The sequence below is a fragment of the Felis catus genome, chromosome E1 (genome assembly GCF_018350175.1).
Source record: "Felis catus isolate Fca126 chromosome E1, F.catus_Fca126_mat1.0, whole genome shotgun sequence".
Classification (NCBI taxonomy): Eukaryota; Metazoa; Chordata; class Mammalia; order Carnivora; family Felidae; genus Felis; species Felis catus.
In genome coordinates, this window is record NC_058381.1 from 59,703,320 (window position 1) to 59,722,997 (window position 19,678).

The window sequence follows — 19,678 nt, forward strand, 5'->3', positions numbered from 1 at the left end:
GACAGAGACAGAATATGAGTGGGTTAGGGCCAGAGAGAGAGGGAGACACAGAATCGGAAGCAGGCTCCAGGCTCTGAGCTGTCGGCACAGAGCCCGACGCGGGGCTCGAACCCACGGGCTGCGAGATCATGACCTGAGCCGAAGTCAGGCGCTCAACTGACTGAGCCCCCCAGGCACCCCTATTTATTTACTTTGAGAGAGGGTGTGAGCGGGGGGGAGGGAGAGAGACAGAATCCCAAGCAGGATCCTTGCTTAGCACCGACGCAGGGCTCAGTCCCACAATCCTGGCATCTTGACCTGAGCCGAAACCAAGATCCGGACGCTCAAGCCACCCAGGTGCCCCTCCCTGTAGGCGTGACTCCATGTATGCAGTGTCTGCGTGCAGGACCTTTGATTGACCTGTGCCTCTCTGGCACCCCTCAGCAGCACACACTAGCCCCTGTTGACATCGGTGTTTCTTTCCTTTTTGGTCTCTTCCTGCTGCGCCCAGGGCCGGCCTTCTTCTTTTATGGCAGCAGCTTCCTGGCTGACCTCCCTTTCTTCTCAAGTCAGCGTTGGCCGTCGACGCGAGTAGCCTTCCTGGGAGCCCCGAGGAGCTGTGTTCCGCCCGACAGCGTTCACGGGGTTGCGACCCTCTCCCCGGCCCCTGTCGTCGAGGTGCACCCCGCCCTCCACCAGGAGCTGCAGGGCCCGTGAGCGGGATGGGAGTGGAAGAAAACGGCCCCACGCTGAGTCCGTCCGTGGATGTTGTGAAATGCCTGTTGTCGAGGTGTGCCCACCACGGGTGTGTCCTCAGCCAGGGTGGGGGCTCCGTGTAGTTTGCCTCGGGATTGTTTTTAGGAAGTGCCGGATAAGGAAGAGCGGGAGCAGAGTCCGTCCTGAACGAACGGCTCGCTCCCACGGGGATGCTGCCGCTTTTAGTTCACGTTGGGAGGAGAAGGGCCGTGACCCAGTGTCTGGTCAAACAAAAGAAATCTCTAAATCGCCTTGAAATCAATCCACTTATTAAAGGACAGTCTCACTCTCAAGAAAGAAATTTTAACAGTGAGCTTTATTTATCTTGTGTCCTAAACCGGGAAGGCGCGGAGACAGATGGACTAGAGCCGTTGCTGCACTCACTCGGTGGGGCAGGTGTTCGTTGATTATGAGGCTGTGTTCGGTTCGGTTAGGATGCCGGGGGGGGGGGGGGGGCATTCACTTTGGAATGTCCCCTGTCTGTGAAGAGCTTTCATACCATTCTTACTTTCTACTTTCTAATCTTATGCTCTAATAAACTTTGCCTGCTGCTCAAAAAAAAAAAAAACAAAACCCAAAAACAACAAAAAAAGAATGCTCGAGACTGAGAACGTGGATCTCCGTGAGCTCAGCGCCTGTCACCTGCCTTGCATTTCCCCTCGAGATCCCAGCACACTCGTTGCCTTGGATACTAGTCTAAGCTTCAGCTGGCCGAGCAAGCTATTCTCTCTGTCTTCAGAATGTAATGAAAATTGCACACACACACACACACACACACACACAGAGTCCTTGACTATTGTATTAAATCATTGTTATAACTGTCCCCCTGCTTATAGAAATAATGTGTTTATGGAAAATTTGGAAATACACACACAGAAGGGCCAGGCACAGAGAAGAAAAGAGGAATCATCCACTTTGCACTCCTCGGAGATCAAAACCGCCTGTGACATCTTATGTTTCATTCTGTGTCCTTTGCGTCTGTGGATTCACACATTTCGAACAGTAATTATGGACATTGTTTTGTGCCTTCCTCTTTTTGCTCAAGTTATGTTTGGGTGCCTCCCGTGCCACTTACTGGTCCTTGAAAATAGGTCTTTTTTTTTTTTTTTTAAACAGTTATTCATTTTTGAGAGGCAGAGACAGAGCATGAGCAGGAGAGGGACAGAGAGAGAGGGAGACACGGAATCCAAAGCCAGCTCCAGGCTCTGAGTTGTCAGCACAGAGCCCCACGCAGGGCTCGAACCCACGAAATGAGAGATCATGACCTGAGCTGAAGTCGGATGCTTAACCGACTGAGCCACCCAGGTGCCCTGAAAATACGTCTTTTTTAATAGCTTTATTGAAATATAATTCACACACTACAGAGTTTACCCTCTTACCCACGGAGTCTGATGTGGGAGACAAAGAAAGGCAAAAGAAAAAACGACATTTCCTCACAACTCACACCCCATTGACAAGTCCCTGAGCCGGGCAGAGTGACCTCCCACCAGGAGCTCAGCTGCCTTCCTGTTAGTATTTGCTCAGGGCAAAAGGCAATTTTAGCTTAACATTAGCCTGACCCTCCCCAAGATCCTATAAGTCTCCTTTAACATAAAAATTCCTTTTGAGACTTCCTTTATCTCCACCCCCAAGATATATGTTGGCAATCATCCTCTGAGCATATGGCCCCCTGACATACATCTACAGCGTCTCATGCTGAGGTTTATCAAACAGTAATAAATGACCTTTTCCTAACAGCAGCTAGCCCCTCAAGGTCCTGGGAACCTTGCTTCCAAAATAACCTTAGAGACTGTCCCTAACCCTCTCCCAGCCTGAAGTTGTATAATCAGTCACTCCTCACAGCCCCACTGCAGCCTTTTCTGCCCACAGGTCCTGTCCCCATGCTTTAGTAAAAGCACCATTTTGCACCGAATTCTCTAGAAATTTTTGTTAGCCGTTGGCTCCGAACCCCAGCGTTTCCCACTAACGGAGTCGTGCAACCTGAAAATACGTTTTTAAAGGCATTGTCCTGTTCCACCGTGTAACAGATGGCATCCTGTAACACGCGCCTTTTAATTATGCCCTTCAAGCCAGACCCGTGGGCTTCAATAGACTTAAGTTTGGCATACTTAGACTTTACACTGTTGAGTTACTTGGAGTTAATGTGTAAGCGTATATGTCTTCATGGTAAATCTCTGTGACGGAGTGTTTTTGTTTTCACTTCTTAGATAAGGAGACTGGGTAGTTAATTGGATTTTCTTTTTAAAATTTCACCCCGGGCAGGGTTACAAGAAAGGCCAGGAAGTCCTTGTCGCTCCCTTGGCTCCCTCGTGCCTGAAGTTGGCTTCCCAGACTAGGTCGGGGTGTGTCGCCCATAGACCCACACGCAGGTGTCCCCGGTGGCGGCCGAGGTGGTACCAGGAAGCCCACTTGTTCACGAAGGAGTCACGTGAACATCTCTAGTTTGTTTAAAGCCGTTAAGATCTCTGCAGCAAATCTATTCTGTGTGCCGATCTCTTATCTGATTTGTAGAGGCCTGTGATGTGGGGAGGCTGCTTGCTCCCAGAACCCTGGGTGGGCGGTCGGCAGGGGTGGGAGGGGCCGGGAGGGAGAGCTCTGGCGCTCGAGGTCCGGTGGGGGGGGGGGTGGCGGGTACGGACACGACTTTCTGATGTTCCCTGTCGGAGAGCTACCTGTTGTCTCTTCCCCTTGCATTAGCCTACTCTGTAGTGGTGGATGCAGACTTTAGAAGCAGGGAGACTGGGACAGAATTTAGCCTCACACGAGAGAGCTGAAGCCTCAATTAGGCTTCTGGAGGAGGGCAGCGAGCCGACTCTTGAGTTCAGGAGCCGCCCTGGCTCGGGTTCCTGCTGAAACAGGAGGATGCAGCCGGGGGCCCCCGGGTTCCTGGTTGCTGCTGGGGGGGGGGTGGGGTTCTTGTGCTGTATTGCAGGTTTGGGCTGCGGAAAGTCCACTTGATGTGCTTCTTGCCAGGTTGGCCCTTCCTTCTGTCTAGCGGTCTTCCAGACGGGAGTTAGGAGCCAAACCTGTTTTCCTTTTTTTCAACAACTTGACACCCCCCACCCCCCAGCCCTGTGGTGTATCTGCTCTGTGTGCCGTTACGTTCCAGTTTCTGACTGACTTCCTTTATAAATTATGAATTTGTGCGGCTTCAGCTCTGCTCAAAGTTTTCCTTGATGCTCTGAAGCTTAACGAGCACTGCTGGGGATTGGGTGGCTTTGCCTCAGACGAGCAGGGGATAGTGAATGTTGTGGCAAACCCCAGTCTTGCTTCCTGTTTGTTTTCCATTGGGCCCGGTTGTGGGGGGGGGGACCAGTGAGTCACAGCTGTCAGTATGGGGAGCGGAAGGCAGGATTGGCCAGTGGAGCATGACGTGCTTCATTCTGCAGAACAGCTTGGTGTCCTTGCACGTGAGCCCGGGAACCCACGTTCAGGTTTGATTGTACCACTCCATCCACTGAATCTTTTAAATTACATGTGGTTTATCGAGTTAGTTCAGTAGGAGGAAACAGATAAAGGAACCCGTGTGATTTTGTTTTGAGTTCTTTGGGTGGTGGCAGGCAGTCGTGTATTTTTAATCGGTGAGGTGACAGGCCCTTGGGTGTACCGGGGGCTTTCAAGCAGGGGTGGCGTCGGGGTCCACGGGCGCTTATCTGAGCTTCTGAATCCAGCAGGCTCTGAGCACAAAGGTTTTCACAGCTCATCTTGTGGCAAAGCGGATGTGACCTAGTCTGAGGCTGTCCATAGTCTTTATTGCACAGATAGTGGATGTTTGGGCATTTCACTGCAGAAATTTTAATGGTTTGGATACTGAATGTTGTTCTAGACCCTTCTGGGTGTGCTACATGAGACGGGAGCTGTGTACCGTATTATTCTTTCGTAAGTCTGAGAAGTTTTGAAGTTCCAAACAAACCTGGCACCAGAGGACTGCACGGGCACCGCCCAGGCCTTACAGGTGGTGCCGGGTACCGGCCCCCATCGCCGGGGAGTCCCCAGCCTCTCCCACCTCACTTCCAGGGTGTGCTCGAGGCCCTCGGGCTGGGCCCCGAATCATACGGCAGCTTGCTCCGTGCCTGTAGGGGTGCTTCTGTGCGGCTGGCGAGCTTCGTCCTGGAGTGCAGCTTGGGGACTGGAGAAGTCCTCGGGCCTATGAGCTCGTCCGTACCCACCTCTCACCACAAGGGTGAGGATGTTGCTCAGGACAGGTTGGAATGAACAGCGGTCACACACTTTCAACGATCACTTAGTGTTTTACAGCTTCTCAGAAGGATGACTTTTCAAATTCAGAATTAGCCTCCGGGGACAGAAGTGTCATCTTCAGTTATATTGCATTGGAGAAGAAATGTTTCAAAGTTCAACATGGTTATTTTATATACCGTTATGCAAGTTTTGGCACATTAAATGTAATAGCCCTTACGTTCTCTTAATGCTATAACTGTATTATTAAAAAACATCAATCTGGGACTTTTGGAATGGGAAATGGAAATAAAATACCTAAAAGGCACTTTGGGGTATAGCTAAGAACTTAGAACTTAACCACATTTGGAATCAGGCGAACACTATTAGGATTTGCAGGGGAGCAGAAGACACATTTGATTGCCTTAAGGATACTTACTGCTAATGTCTTGTGCCCACTTGTGGAATTAAATCGGTCAGGTCAAAAACGTTTTTCTAATTCGTGTCAATATATTTTTGGGACCTTTCTTTCTTATTTTCTTCAAAAGGCATAACTCAGGATGTAGGGTTGGGTGTGCAGGGACGAATCGGGTTCTTTCTTTCTGTGTCTTCATTAATTTCACACTGTCACCTGTAAAGCGACCTCACGGAAGTTGTCGCTTGAAATGGCGTCTGGTCACTAATGAAGGCTGTACTTGGTGGCAGGCATGGGGACGTGGGGGCCCTTTTAGTGTCTCGTGGGACTAAAAGGTGACCATTGATTGGGCTTACCCTAGTATTTCTGCATAAGCACTTGGAGAGCTTCAGACATAATAATTTTATAATTAAGTCCAAATATTTTACCGAGAATTGTGTTTTGAAACTCATTAAATGCAGGTGTAGAGGTTGAGGGGATGTAATGTGTCCCGAGGGTCAGCTGGAGGAAGAGGTGGGCTGCGATCGGGGATGTTTGGGTGCCGCATGAATCCCCCGCCTCATCCTGCACTCCCTTCCTGACCCCTGGGAGATCCAGCGGGAAGACCAGTGGGGACAGGAGCACCCAGTGCAGGGCCCTTTAGGAGAGGATCAGGGTGGCCGGAGAGCTCAGGCTACTGGACGCGGCCTGTTAGGGGGTGAGCGTGAGTAAGTGGAGGCAGCTCTCGCTCAGAAATGGTCAGAAGTGTCCGAGCCCGAGGCCTGCCCGGAGGCCCTGCCGTGCGAGGGAGGCGTGCGGGCTCACATGTCCCGAGAGGGGCTCTCCCCTGCCCTCCTGGGGCGTGAGGCCAGGGGCGGCGGGGAAGGCTGCAGGCCCCCTGCCAGGGGTGCCCACCCGGGGCTGGCTGTCCCTTAAAGCAGCCCACGGAGTGTCGTTCCCTCAGCTGGGCTTCGTGAAAGGGACTAACGGTTGAGGAGTGTGTGCCCTTTGCAGACTGAGGACAGAATAAGACTGTGGGGACCAGCTGGGCTGCCACAGTGGGGCAGACAGTCTTTCTGAAAGTTAGAGGGACCTGATCCGTGGAGGTAGATGGTTTTCTGCGAGGAGGCTCCCGCCGGGCCTGGGGCTGACTGAGCGAAGCAGCTGGGAACTCGCTGCAGGGTGTGAGTCCCCACCTTGCCGGGCCCTGGGAGCACGGGGGAGCCCCTGGGTTTAAAGATACTGTGGGGCGGCTGTTAGTGTGAGTCACCGTGGCCGCAGGAAGGCCACAGTGATGTCTCCGTGGAACTTCTGGTTCTAAGCGGCTTGTCCTCAAAGGCTGAGTTTGCTAGAAGATAATTGATCAACTGTATGGGATTGTTGAAGCTGATCACTTACGTATTGGAAAATGACTAACAAAAACAATATTGTTACTGTCTGATTGATTTTCTGCCCTTTCTCCTGACAACAGACAAAGGGACCTTTTTTTTTTTTTTTTTTTTTAAGGTTCATAACAAGAAGATTCTCTGGCCTGTGTCTCCAGGAAGACACTGCTCTCTTCAGTATGTCTTTCTCCGGAGGCAGGGGTACAGCCTCTTTAAAAAGTGATTTGTCGGGGCACCTGGGTGGCTCAGTCGGTTAAGCATCCGACTTCACCTCAGGTCATGATCTCGCAGTCTGTGAGTTCGAGCCCCTCGTCCGGCTCTGTGCTGACAGCTCGGAGCCTGGAGCCTGCTTCGGATTCTGTGTCTCCCTCTCTCTCTGACCCTCCCCCGTTCATGCTCTGCCTCTCTCTGTCTCAAAACTAAATAAATGTTTAAAAAAAATTTAAAAAGAGGGGCGCCTGGGTGGCGCAGTCGGTTAAGCGTCCGACTTCAGCCAGGTCACGATCTCGCGGTCCGTGAGTTCGAGCCCCGCGTCGGGCTCTGGGCTGATGGCTCAGAGCCTGGAGCCTGTTTCCGATTGTGTCTCCCTCTCTCTCTGCCCCTCCCCCGTTCATGCTCTGTCTCTCTCTGTCTCAAAAATAAATAAATGTTTAAAAAAAATTTAAAAAGAGAAAGTGATTTGTCATTAATAAGTACTTTTTTTTTTAAGACTAAATACTACCCCCCCACACACACTTTAAATTCTGTTTGAACACAGGGATCTTCTCTTGATGCGATAAATAAAGATCCTATGGGTTTCCTCGCTACCCGAAAATAGTGCGTCCCCACGAAACCTTTTCTAAGCCGAAATGGTGCGAAGCAGGGAAGCAGTTACCATCGATTCCTGCGGGAAACAACTTTGGGCATTCCCAGACCCCCGCAGCCCACCCCCCTCCCCCCGGTGACCCCTCTTAGGCTTCTCTGCCACCTTAGGGACACGTGCTGCTAACGATGCAGACTGAATGGGGGAGAAGCCCAGACACGCACAGACACAGCTCCCAGCTCCGGCCGGCCGCCCCGAGACGCCGCGTGTGTCTCCCACTGCCGCCCGGCCTGCTGCAGGTCCGACTCCAGACGCACTTGCGCTTCCTGCTTTTTTCGTAAAAGGCAGAAGTCCTCTTTGGATTTTTTGGGTTGTGGGAACAGGTGCCTTACTGCTTCTGCCGGGAGGACTTTGGTAACGGCGAAGTCCCGGTCACCCGGAAGCAGGTGACACGTGTTCCACGTGAGTTGCCGCCGTGGTCTTCATGATAAACCATTCGTGCGTCGCGTTAAAACCAGCGTGACGGTCACCACTGCCATGTTCCGTGGTCGCTGGCAGTTCTGTTTTGGAGGTTGTGGGCAGTGCCCGAGACCCGAAACAGGAAAAGAGGAACAGTCCGTTGGAAAGGACGAGACAGACTCGTCATTCGTAGACGGCGTATTTGTAAACCTACAATGCGGGTCAAGGATCGCCAAGAGGCAGTTACATTTAATTAGGAATTTAATAATGTGATGAGGGAAGGTGTCCACGGCCACCACGAGACCACAGTGGGGAAAATACACGGATAGAAGCACGTGTCCCCCAAACATCCATGACATGTCTAGGAAAAATCCTAAAAGAAATGTGCAAGACTGATTGGTGAAGAAAACTAAAAAAGAAAAAAAAAAGCAGTACTGAGAAACATTAAAAAGAGATTCAGTTAAATGGAGAAACACACCGTGTTCCTGTATAGAAAAATGGACCCTTGGGGAGGTTGCCACTTGCCAAATTTAATTTATATGTTTAACGTGATTTTTTTTTGGCATTTTGTTTTTATTAAAATTTTTTAAATATCTATTTGATTTTGAGAGAGACGTGAGGGGGGCAGGGGCAGAGAGAAAGGCAGACAGAATCCGAAGCAGGCTCCAGGCTCCAGGCTGTCAGCACAGAGCCCGACGCAGGGCTCAAACTCACAAACTGCGAGATCGTGACCTGAGCCGAGAAGTCGGCCGCTTAACCAGCTGAGCCACCCTGGCACCCCTGGCGTCTTGAATCAATGTTTGTTCATTTAACGTTATAAGAATTTAAGAGTCATTCGGTTAGGAGAATATGATGGTGTGCTGAAACATTCCCTTATTTGCTTAAAATTTAGGTCATATCTACCACGTGTTCTCCGTGATAAGAAATGCTGTGAAGAAGATCTTTACACATAGAGATTTCCCCTTTATTATCCTTTTTTGTATTTTCTATGACAAATTCTCATGTGGAGTTATTGGATCAAAGAAGACAATTTAAAATACTCAATGTTACCAATATGCAGTTTAATGCAACTTTAATCAAAGTATCTATGGGATTAAAAAATTGAATAACTGATTAATTTGGGGGGGAAAGCGATGAATATAGATGTAATAACTAAGTAAAAGTTTAAAAAAAATTGTGAGGAAGGAAACCTAGCCCTCCCAAGTATCGTAAAGTGCTGCAAAGATAAATTATTTAAATCAGTGTAGTAGAAGTATTGATTGATGGGATAAGGGAATAAATTCAGTTAGCTAGCCTGCAGTAGGGTTTGGTCTGTCTGGAAATTTATATATGCTAAGGGAATCATGCAAACCTGTCAGTCTGGGAGACATTCTTGTTTGTTTTTATTTATTTATTACTTTAAAGATTGTTTATTTATTAAAAAAAAACCTTTTTTTACATTTATTTATTTTTGAGAGACAGAGAGAGACAGAGCATGAGCAGAGGAGGGGCAGAAAGAGAGGGAGACACAGAATCCAAAGCAGCTCCAGGCTCCGAGCAGTCAGCACAGAGCTTGACTCGGGGCTCAAATTCACGAACCGTGAGATCATGACCTGAGCCGAAGTCAGATGCTTAACTGACCGAGCCGTCCAGGTGTCCCAAAATGTTTGTTTTTGAGAGAGGGAGAGAGTGTGAGTTGGGGAGGGGCAGAGAGAGGGGGACAGAGGATCCTCAGCGGGCTCTGTGCTGACCGGCTGACAGCCTGATGTGGGGCTCGAACCCATGAACTGTGAGATCATGACCTGCGCCTAAGTCAGACACTTAACCGACAGAGCCACCCGGGCGCTCCTGGGGGACATTATTTAACAGGGAGAATTGGTATGATTGGCAATTTTTTTGAGAAGAAAATTAATCCTCGTCTTGTATCATATACCACAGTAACGTCCAGATGGCTTGAAGGGTTAAATGTAAAACACAGTAAAACACTGGAAGAAATCCATGTAGGCCCTCACTGAGCAGGGAGTTCCTGAGCCCCAGGTCTGGGCCAGGTGCGGGCACACACGTGGGTCCACTCTCCTCTTGGGTTGGGGAGCCTCGTCAGAGAGCTCTGCCAGCAGGAAACGCCGTGCATGGTGGTGCTGCCCTGCTGGGATGTGGGGGCAAACCTCCCCAAGAAATGGCCGTCTGTGGGCACTGAGACCACAAGGGGGAGTCAGAGTTGGTGGAGCGGGAAGGGCCGCCTTCCAGGCCGGGGAAGCTGTGGCTGGGAGCGGGGCCGGTGGAGAAGCAGGTGCAGGAGGCACTTAGGAGGCAGGATGAGTCGAGGGTGGGCTCTGGTGCTCAGCACTGGGGGTCAAGGCTGGTGACCCCACTCGGAGCCCTCTCACCTCTTTGAAACGATACCCCACCGCCCCTGCTGGGATTTGTGTTTCCTGATGGATCCTCACCACCTACAAATGGCGATCGGCACCTAGCAGGTGCTCAGTAAATGTTTGAAGGGCAAGTTCCGGGTTTCTGGCTTGAGCAGCTGGGTGGGCGGGGTGTTTCCAATACTGGGCTGCTGGAGAAGGAGCAGGTGTGCAGGAAGCTGTATCAGAGGACAGACCCAAGGTTTTGCATGTCAAGAAGCAGAGAATGAACCAGAGGGTAAACGCCAGACTAGAGAAGTATTTGCCACAAATAATGTGGATGCGGTCTTTAATATGGAAAGAGCACGTGAAATCAATCAGAAACGGTTGCCTAATGATGGTATAGTAGCATAAACGTGAGTAGAAAATCTACAAAAGATAAAAGATACAAATAATGAATACACCTTTGAAATAGTGTTACAAATACTGAAAGAAGGCTCACTGAATCAGTGTGATGATTTTTCTCTCATCAAATGATTAATGATTTCAAGTAACGGGAATAGCGTAACCTGGTCGCAGCGAAATTTGTGCAGAGTTTTGGAACGGATTTTGGCAGAATGTGTCAAATGCCTTAATACTTTTTAGTGAACTAATTCTGTTTCTGGAAATGTAGCATAGGGAGGGAGGCCTGTGGGAACCTCTCCCGCTGCAACCCCCCCCCCCCCCCCCCCCCAGTGCCCACTGTACTCTGAAGCTTCTGGAAGAAGGCAGTTACTCCTGCAGCACCCCTGGGGGCAGCACAGGTCGTAGGTGAATGGAAAGATGGCCGGAGAGGCCAGTGGTGGGGACAGGGCTTCATGTGTTCTGGGAACATTTCTGAAGCCTGGAAAAGTGCATCAAGGGCACTCATTTTGAAATATTTGTTGTTTCTATTGTGTTTTTAGATGAAGACAGTCAGTGTTGCCTTAGTTTTGTGCCTGAATGTCGGTGTGGACCCTCCAGACGTGGTGAAGACCACCCCTTGTGCTCGTTTAGAATGCTGGATCGGTAAGTGTGCCCCTCACCCTCCTTCCTGGCCCGCGGGTAAGGTCCCTGTAGGGGCTCTGGGCTGGGCTGGCCTTGCCTTCCACCGGTCAGGTCCCTGGAAGGCTGGCACTGGTTTGTGTGAATCTGAGGGTTTCATTTCATTTCTTTCTTTTAAAACAAAAAAAAATTTTAATGTTTATTTATCTTTGACAGAGAGAGAGAGAGAGAGAGAGAGAGAGAGACAGAGCGCGAGCAGGGGAGGGGCAGAGAGCGAGGGAGACGTGGAATCTGAAGCAGGCTCCAGGCTCTGAGCCGTCAGCACAGAGCTTAACTGACTGAGCCCCCCAGGCGCCCTTGAATTTGCCCATATCTGGCACGTGATAGTGGCTACGTACACTTTTGAAAGAGTGGAGTGACTGTGATCTGTGTGCAGATCTAGGCAAGGACGGAAGGCGTGGCCAGAACCGCGTGGCTCAGTGTGGAAGGGAGATGGGAGCCCCGCGGCCTTCACGCACTCTCCTCGCGGGCAGGGAACAGTAGGCTCTCACTATTCCGCATACTCCTTCTTGGTTTGCTCAGAGTTTCTGTCAACGGTCAATGCTGAATCTTACAAAATGCTCTCCTGACATCTTTTGAGATAATCACCAGGCTTTTCGTTTTTGGTTTGCTGATACGGTGAGTTGCGTTGATGGAATTTTGGTTGTTGAGCCAACCTTGAATTCCTGGAATAAACCCCACTCGTGTCATCTTTTTTATATATTGGTGGATTCGATTGCTGCTGTTGAGGAATTTTGCGTCTGTGTTCACGAGTGATACTGGTTCCTGGTTTTCTTTTCTTGCAACCCACTTGCACGGTTTTGGCAGCAGGATGATGCCGGTGCCATAAATGCGTTGAGAAATAGTCCCATCTTTCCTGTTTTACGGAAGAGCTGGTAGCGAATTGGGTATTATTTCTTCTCTAAATTTTGGCATAATTTAACAGCGAAGTGTGGGTTTTTCTTTGTTTCCACTTTGAGTGTTTGGCTTTCTCTTTTTGATAAGATTGGGGGCAGCACCCCCCTCCCCCAGCTTTCTCCATCCCTCAGCAAAAGCAGAAATTGTCTTCATCTACTTTAAATAACAGAAATTACAAATGACAGGTTTCCTCTGCTACTTGAAATCTGGCTTTGTGCCGCTTGGATTTGACAAAAGGTCTCTCTTAGTGCCTGTTTCTGCTAATGGAAAGCCCCCCCCACCCTTGGCTGATGAGAGGTGTCCTACCTTCCGGTAGCCGGGGAGATCTAGATTCTATTCTGAATTGAAAAAGGAGTTGTTTTTCCCACTTTACTTGCCTGTCTCACTGTCTTTGTCTCAGAGCCTCCCCGCGTGCGGCCCAGGCCTCTCGTCCCCCGCGCTCAGGGACAGAGTCGCGGTTTCCGTAGCTGATTTCCCTAGAGGCCTTCTTGGCTCTCTGCCACGTCCTGGTGCTTGTGCCGCTGAAATTGACTTCTTATTAGCCACCACTGACTGTTTCCTTCACTTACCCCTTCTCAGAGTGGGATTTCGCCAGTTGTGTTCTATTTTCTCCCTCTTTAACTGCTCTTACGTTAAGTTTTTAAAGCAAAGCTTCTCAACCTGGGTCCCACCGTGAGCTCCCAGGGATGGTGGACTCCCCGGGACTGTGTGGGTGATGGTGTCTGAGTAGAGAAATGCACCTTCCAGGAGAGGATGCTTGGCTTTTATTAGATTCCCTGGGGAGGCTCCCCCCACCCAAAGAAAGAAACCAAAAGAGCCCCTCCTTCCTACCTCACACAGTCTGTTTGATGGGTGTTTATGAGACAGTGTCAGTGGAAAAGAAAATAATTCCTTGCTTTCTTCTTGCCATGAAAAGTCCAACAAATAAATAGATGTTTTATATTGAGCTTTTAAAATTTTTCTGCAATTCAGGAAATGTAATCTACTCTGTACTAATTTCAGTGGATTTTCAGTTCAGAAGGGCATTTGCCGTTTATTATTATTATTATTTTTATTTATTATTGTTATTTTTAAAAGTTTAAATCCAAGTTAGTTAACATACAGTGTAATAACGATTTCAGGAATAGAACCTGGTGATTCAGCACTTACATATAACACCCAGTGCTCCTCCCAAGGGGACTTGTTTGCCTTTTCTAAGCTAAAAACTTTGCATTGACCTTTATTTAAACTTGGGTAGGGCTGGGCCTTCTGATGGTGATTGTATCAATATGGCCTAAGAGAAAGCAGAATCCTGGAGATTTGATTCAGCAAACTTGCAGGGGCATGAGCAGTGCGTGTTAAGATTTTATTTTGGGGGAAAGAAAGGAGAAAAAGGTCCCAAAGTTGCAAGCACACAGAACTAGAAGGCTTTTTTTGTGCTTCACACGAGAGTAAGCTGCTGACCTGCTGACCACTGCCTGGGAGTTTCAGTGCACAGTTCCCAGGAGCGTGACCCAGTGCGGCCATCGCCATCGGGATGGACGTGGGCACTCTGCTGCCTTGTCGGCCTCGACTGTGTGTGGGTCTCCACCTGTCTCGGATGCCGTTTGTGGCACAAGGGCCCGACTCCGCATCGTGCGTGGCCGTTAATTTAATCTCATCCAAACCGGACCAGGTCCCCAGTCTTCGCTCGGCACTCGTGACCTGACGCCCAGAGGATCCCAGGCTGTGTTTAGGACACCGTCCCCGTGTTTCCTCAGGACCGAGTTTTGGCAGTGCCTCTTCGGGAGTGTCGCGGAAGAGATGTGCCTTCCTCCCACGGCATCTGTCAGGTGGCACGTGATTTTGACGTGTCCCGTTACCGCTTATGACTCGCTTATGGCGCGACGGGGTGGGTGCCGCCGGAACCCGAGGCTGCGAGCGCCCCCTGTCCGCTGTGTCAGTAATGACAGTTCTGGGGGGAGGCGCGCTGGCTGAGTGCGTGCTCCTCATCAGACTGTGTCTCCGGTGTGAACCCAGTGGGTCACAGTCCAGTGTCACCGTTGACTGTGTTGATGCTCTGCTTGTTTCCGGGTTAGCCAGCCGGCCCTGTTCCCACCGGCTGACGTGGCCCTCGTCTGGCGCCACTGTTGAGTGCCTCCTTACTTCCGGCTTGTTCTTTCGGCCCTTCCCCCGATGGGCCACACCGCCTGCGAGCCCAGGTGCTGTCGGCGGCATCCGGATTTAGAAACGGAGACCCCGGGGCCGGTGTTGTCATGAGAAGCAGTGTCTTGCCACTCGTCTCCCCTTGCCAGAGCAGGGGACACACGCGTGTGCACAGGTGTGTTTTCTGTGTACACGTTCACATCCGTATTTCCGTGCTGTCTGCACACGTTAAGAACCATGCATTGTGCCTCGTCTCCAACCCAGTGGGATTTTCCGTATTCGTGATTCCCTCCTCCAACAGCCTTGGTGTATTTTCTCGGTGTCTCTTACCCTGTGTGACCCAGCGTCTCGTCCCTGCTGTCTGCCCCTCCCCACACGGGTGTCTGCTCCTCCCTGCCAGGTCCCCAGCCCTCCCCAGGAACACTGTCTTCCCTTCGCCTGTGCGGCCTCCGAGCCCCTGACGGGACGGACAGCTCCCCGAGAGCCCCCACCCCGGAGGGCTGCCAGCCTTGCCCAGCCCCAGCCAGTGGCCCCAGGCTGGCTCGTGCAGGCATTTGCTGGTGTCAGGTGTGATGATAGTGGCAGCCGGGACCAAGAGTTGGGGCCCAGCCTTGGAGATGTGTGAAAGGCCAGTGCTTCTGGGCATTTGGAGCACTACAGCGTCTGCGGACGGCTGGGAAGACCTGGCTGGTGGACAAGGGGGTGGGGAGGTCACCCGCCCGGGGCGAGCACTGACCGGAGGAAGAGGAGCAGAGCCAGGGTCCTGAGTCAGTGGGGAGGGGAGCTGCTGGGGATGAGTGTAGCACCGGACAAGGGGTCAGGTGGTGAGGGCCGAGGAGCGGCTGGGCTGGCGGGGCAAGGACACCCAGGCCCGAGGAGGGTTGGTCCTGCGTCTTCCAGAATGCGGACATCCAGACTGGGTCGTGGCCGGGTTGGGGAGGGGAGGGCATTGCCGGGACGGCCCCCTGCAGGCGGGTGCAGCCACACAGCCCACGGGGCCCTCCTGTGTGGAAGGCAGCCAGTCTGCACACTGTGTCTGGTCTTCGGGGTCTGCGCTGTGTCTCCGGAAGTCAGAGGGCTCTGCTGTTCCCTTCAGCAAATCACCCATTACCGGGGCCTTAGTTTCCTCATCTGTAAAATGGAGCAGTGAGGGTGCCTCCCTCCTGGGAGGGGGAACGCGGCTCAGTGCAGACTGCCTGTGTCAAGGAGCGGCCCCCGATGCCTGTTCGCCCGCCACCTGGACCCCCCGCCTGCCACAGCACTGAGTGGGGACCCAGGCGCCTCCTGCGTCCACTTCTCTTCTGCCCCCGCGTGCTCACGGAGAGAGGAGAACGGATCGTGTGTCGTGCACCCCAGCCCAGTGGGACAGCGGCTCCGTGCTCTGGGGGCCTCCGGCAGATGTTTGATAGCGAAGTGCTGCGCGTTTCTTATTTTGTTTTACAAAGTAGACGTTAGCCGTGTCAGGTGACGGCCAGAGCCCCACTGCCTTACTTTCCGGTGTGCCCGTGAGCGTGGGGTCTCTGTGCAGGGGTGGAGCGATTGCAGGTGGGTTGCTTTTGGGCCACAGACCCACCTCAGGCCAGGGGAGGTGGTCGGTGCAGGTTGGAGCCGCTCTGCCCTCGGGGCCGAGGGCTCTGAGTGGTGAGATACGTGGGCGACTCTTACTTCTCAGTCCGTGTTGCTGTCCCCGGGCATGTGCTGCCAGCACCGCGTAGGAGAGAGCGCTGCTTCCGGAGGCTCAGAGAACGGGCCTGTCCTCGTCCGTGAAGCGGCCCTTTAGGCTTTCTGATGTGACAGGGACGTCGTTGCCAGAATAGACAGGTAGAGCCTCCGCGTGCTGCTCTGAAGCCAGTGCGTGGCCTCCCTGACGCAGGGAAGGCAGGGAGGGAAGGCTTGGGCGCACAGGCCCTTGCGGCTCGTGGGGAAGGTGAGGACTCGGGGGGCTCACAGGCCCTCCCGCGCTCCCTCACGGCTTTCAACGCGTCTTTCCCCGCCCCGGCCCCCCCACTCCGCCAGATAATAAGATGCTGTTTTATTTCATAGAAGTGACACTCAGCTCTTCTCAGAGAAGCAGGGGAGAGGCTGTTTTGTTTTATGGCCTGACATTAAATGCTACAGCAGTGATACTAAAAGCATCCCCACTGAAGGATGGTGAGTGCCCATCCCTCTTGGAGAGGTGTCTGTGTTTGAAAGCAGGGTGCAGATGAGTTGACTGCTGAACAGGAGGAAGTATAATTTTGCCGGGAGATTTTTTTATGTGCTCGTTAATGGTAGCCGTGTATCATAAGAGGTAGGAGAGCTGAAGGTTTGTCAGGGGCTTGGAAATTCTGGTGTCCCAAGGAAATATCGAGGAGGCACTCACCTGTGTTTTTCTCTTACTCCTTGGAGACAGGCCTTTTCTTTTTCCCTCCATGCATGCGGGCACCGAGAGGCCCTGTGCAGGTGAGCTAAGAAGAGAGCGGTCATCTCTGCACCTTTAGTGAGGTGGGTCCACCCTGAGGGGCCCAGGAGCTCAGAAGGTGCTGTGGCTAGAGGACTCGGGGCAGGCCGTGTGGAGGGAGGGGGTTTTGCAGGGGAGGTGAGAGCCAAGACCGCGAGGAGGAGAAGGGGCCCAGCCGTGGGGGCTGAGCCCCCCGGGTGTGGGGTGTAGGGGGCACCCACTGCCGTGAGCCTGGAGCACCATGGGCCTGCGGTGGAAGCCCTCGTTCTCGGGGGCTCCCGGGTGAGGCCCTCTTTGTCCGGTCACACTGGCCTCTCCCGGCAGTATCTCCGTGTCCCCTGAAGGAGGCGTTAGTGTAAATTGTGTGGAGCCTCCATCCCCATGAGCAGAGTGCCTTGTGCGAGCGACAGGGTTCGCACTTCACAAAAGGGCATCCCGGCCACAGCTCCTGGTGCCTGCACGGGGCGGGGGACGGGAGATGGCACCAGGACCTCATCTATTTTGTGGCTAAGTGGCGGTGAGACTGAGGGTTGGGCCCGGCTGCAGTGTAGACAAGGCTCCTGGAGGATGATGGCTCCCTTTCCGGGACCCTCAGGCCGTGGGAGGGCCACGTCCGGCCCTTGGCCAGAGCCTTGCTGCCAGGCTGTGTCCTGCTCTGTCCTTGACTCAGTAGGATGAAACGCCTCCCACTGTATATGCTTCTAATGAGAACATATATGTGGATGACATCATGGCCGATGGCGCAGAGCCGTTGAAAACTGTCTCTGACTTCAAAGTGGCCCCTTTGCCATTATTATTTCTCAATGAAAATTAGCTGCTCGAGGTTACACAGCTAATTAGTGGCAGAGTCCTCGAACGCCACACAGAGAAATTTGCACTTGATCTAATAGGCAGTACTCAGTTAATATGTCAATTAACAAATACCTATGAAACGTCCACTTAAATACAAGCTACAGAGGACTACGGACGTTCTTTGAGCAGCGAGCGCTGTGTGCTTTTTTAATTTTCAGTCTGTTCTGAAGGTGGGCTGATCCCAGCATATAGTTTGGCACCTTTCCCCAGACTGACCCAACACAGATCAAGGAACAGTGTGGGCAGCGGCCCCGAAGTCCGGCCCGGTCTCTCGTCACCTTCCAGCCAGCCCGGCCCCTTAAGTTAGTCGTCCTCGCGTTCACCTTCCCCAAAAGGGAGCATGCTGGAGGCACTGCAGACTTTCCGGGGAGGAGTGATGTCACAGGAGAAGGCCCCCAGTGCTCCTCTCCGGGTCAGCAGAGCCGTGCTCCCTGGGCTCCTGCCCTTCTCAGGACCTTCCAGAACCTCCCAGGAGGAGGGAGAGCGGCCATGGTGCCGGCACCAGGTGCTGCGGCTGGGACCAGCACGTTGGTAGTTGATGGTGCACGGGCTCCCCCGAAGGAAGAGTGGACAGGACAGGAGGTTTTCCAGGCTGGCTGACTGCCAGCCCCATCGCCGACCTCTGTGACCTTGGCCCAGGTTTTTGACCACCCAGAACTCCAGCTTCTCCCCTGTGTCGGGGCGTAGGTTGACGGCAGTTCCTGCCGACGTGAAGGTCTGCGCATACGAGGTACGGGGCTTAGCCTGAAAGCCTTGCAGGAACGTCGATGCAAAGCTCACGTTTTATACAAATGCCAGTTACGCCCTCTCCCTTCCACCCACCTGCCCGCCCACTTTGTTCACTGAACAGGAACCCGTGAGGGCAGGAGAGGAGAGATGCGCCCACACTTCCACACTGTCCACACTGTCCACCAGGAACTTAGTTTCGCTGACACAGCGACTTGGTTTATTGTAGTAAAAGCATCGTTTTCCTTGTCCTCGTCTTCCCCTCCCCCCACGCGCCTCCCCCCACTGTCACACCCTTGGGAGGAAACCATGCCGTTAATTGGCCACGGGGTTCCCAGTACAGAGGATGTGACAGGCGGCCTTGGTTGATCGCGGCCCCTCCCTCGGGAAGGCAGGAATTTTGAGCCAGACCAGGGAAGGAGGAGGAGGGCCACGACCGCGAGGGGTCTGCCGGCCTGCCTGCGGGCAGAGGCCCTCCAGCTCTGGCAGACGGGCGGCAGGCCCTCTCTGGGGACATGGGAGAGGACCGTGTGGGGCGGGAGGGCCTGGGCTTTCCAAGGGGAGAAGTCCAGGGGGGAGGGCCAGCTCTGGCCCTTCCCCCGACATGAGTACCTTCACCTCCTGCACTCCCTCCCTTCCGCCCTTCGACGGGGTTCGGGGTTCGCAGAGGGCACGTGTACGACCTGCCTCTGATCAGGTGGCACCCGGCTGGGCCTCTCCTCTTTGTCCAGAGGAAACCGTGTCCTTCTCTTGCCCGTGGACTCCAGCCGGAGCACCGGGCACACGGATGCCACACGGGCTGGAAGGTTCACGCTGGCTCTTGTATCTACCCCTGGTCTCCTGTCCCAGGCCTGGCCGTTTGAGCGGCTTCTATCTGCTGATGCTGTTTTCAGCTCCCCTTTGCTCTTCGGTGGCCCTGAGTTTTTATTTTTCCGATCCCGATTTATTCTGGCCCTTTGCCAGTCTTGTGATTCAGATTATAGCAGAGTTGACTGGGGTCGTCGTAATTCCTTCGAGACCTCAGCACTCGGTTCCTACCAGGACAGAGAGATGAAAATGATCGTCTAATGTCTTTAGTTACAGATGGAAACGAATTTACCATAGTTCTTCCAGATAAGTTAATTATGACCCAATTTTTGTTAGGTTCCGCTCAGCCAGAAGGTGCTCGTTAGCTGACTGGGCTCTTCTGAAGCTGTTGAATTGGAGTCTCCAGGGTAGAGCCCGGCGTCTCTGTTTTGAAAAGTCCTCGATGACTTTGACGCACCGATGCTGAAGGTC

At 52.6% G+C, this 19,678-nt stretch overlaps 1 protein-coding gene across 2 annotated transcripts in view; it reads left to right on the forward strand.

Annotated features, from left to right (window-relative positions):
• RPTOR (regulatory associated protein of MTOR complex 1) overlaps positions 1–19,678 on the forward strand; it is a 333,238-nt gene that overhangs the window by 62,372 nt on the left and 251,188 nt on the right. Inside the window, exon 2 of one of the 2 annotated variants that reach the window (XM_045044638.1) lies at positions 11,223–11,325. The exons of the other annotated variant lie outside the window; for it this stretch is intronic. Coding sequence (XP_044900573.1) covers positions 11,223–11,325 — 103 coding nt within the window. The remainder of the gene's footprint in view (positions 1–11,222; positions 11,326–19,678) is intronic. 2 annotated transcript variants of the gene reach the window in all.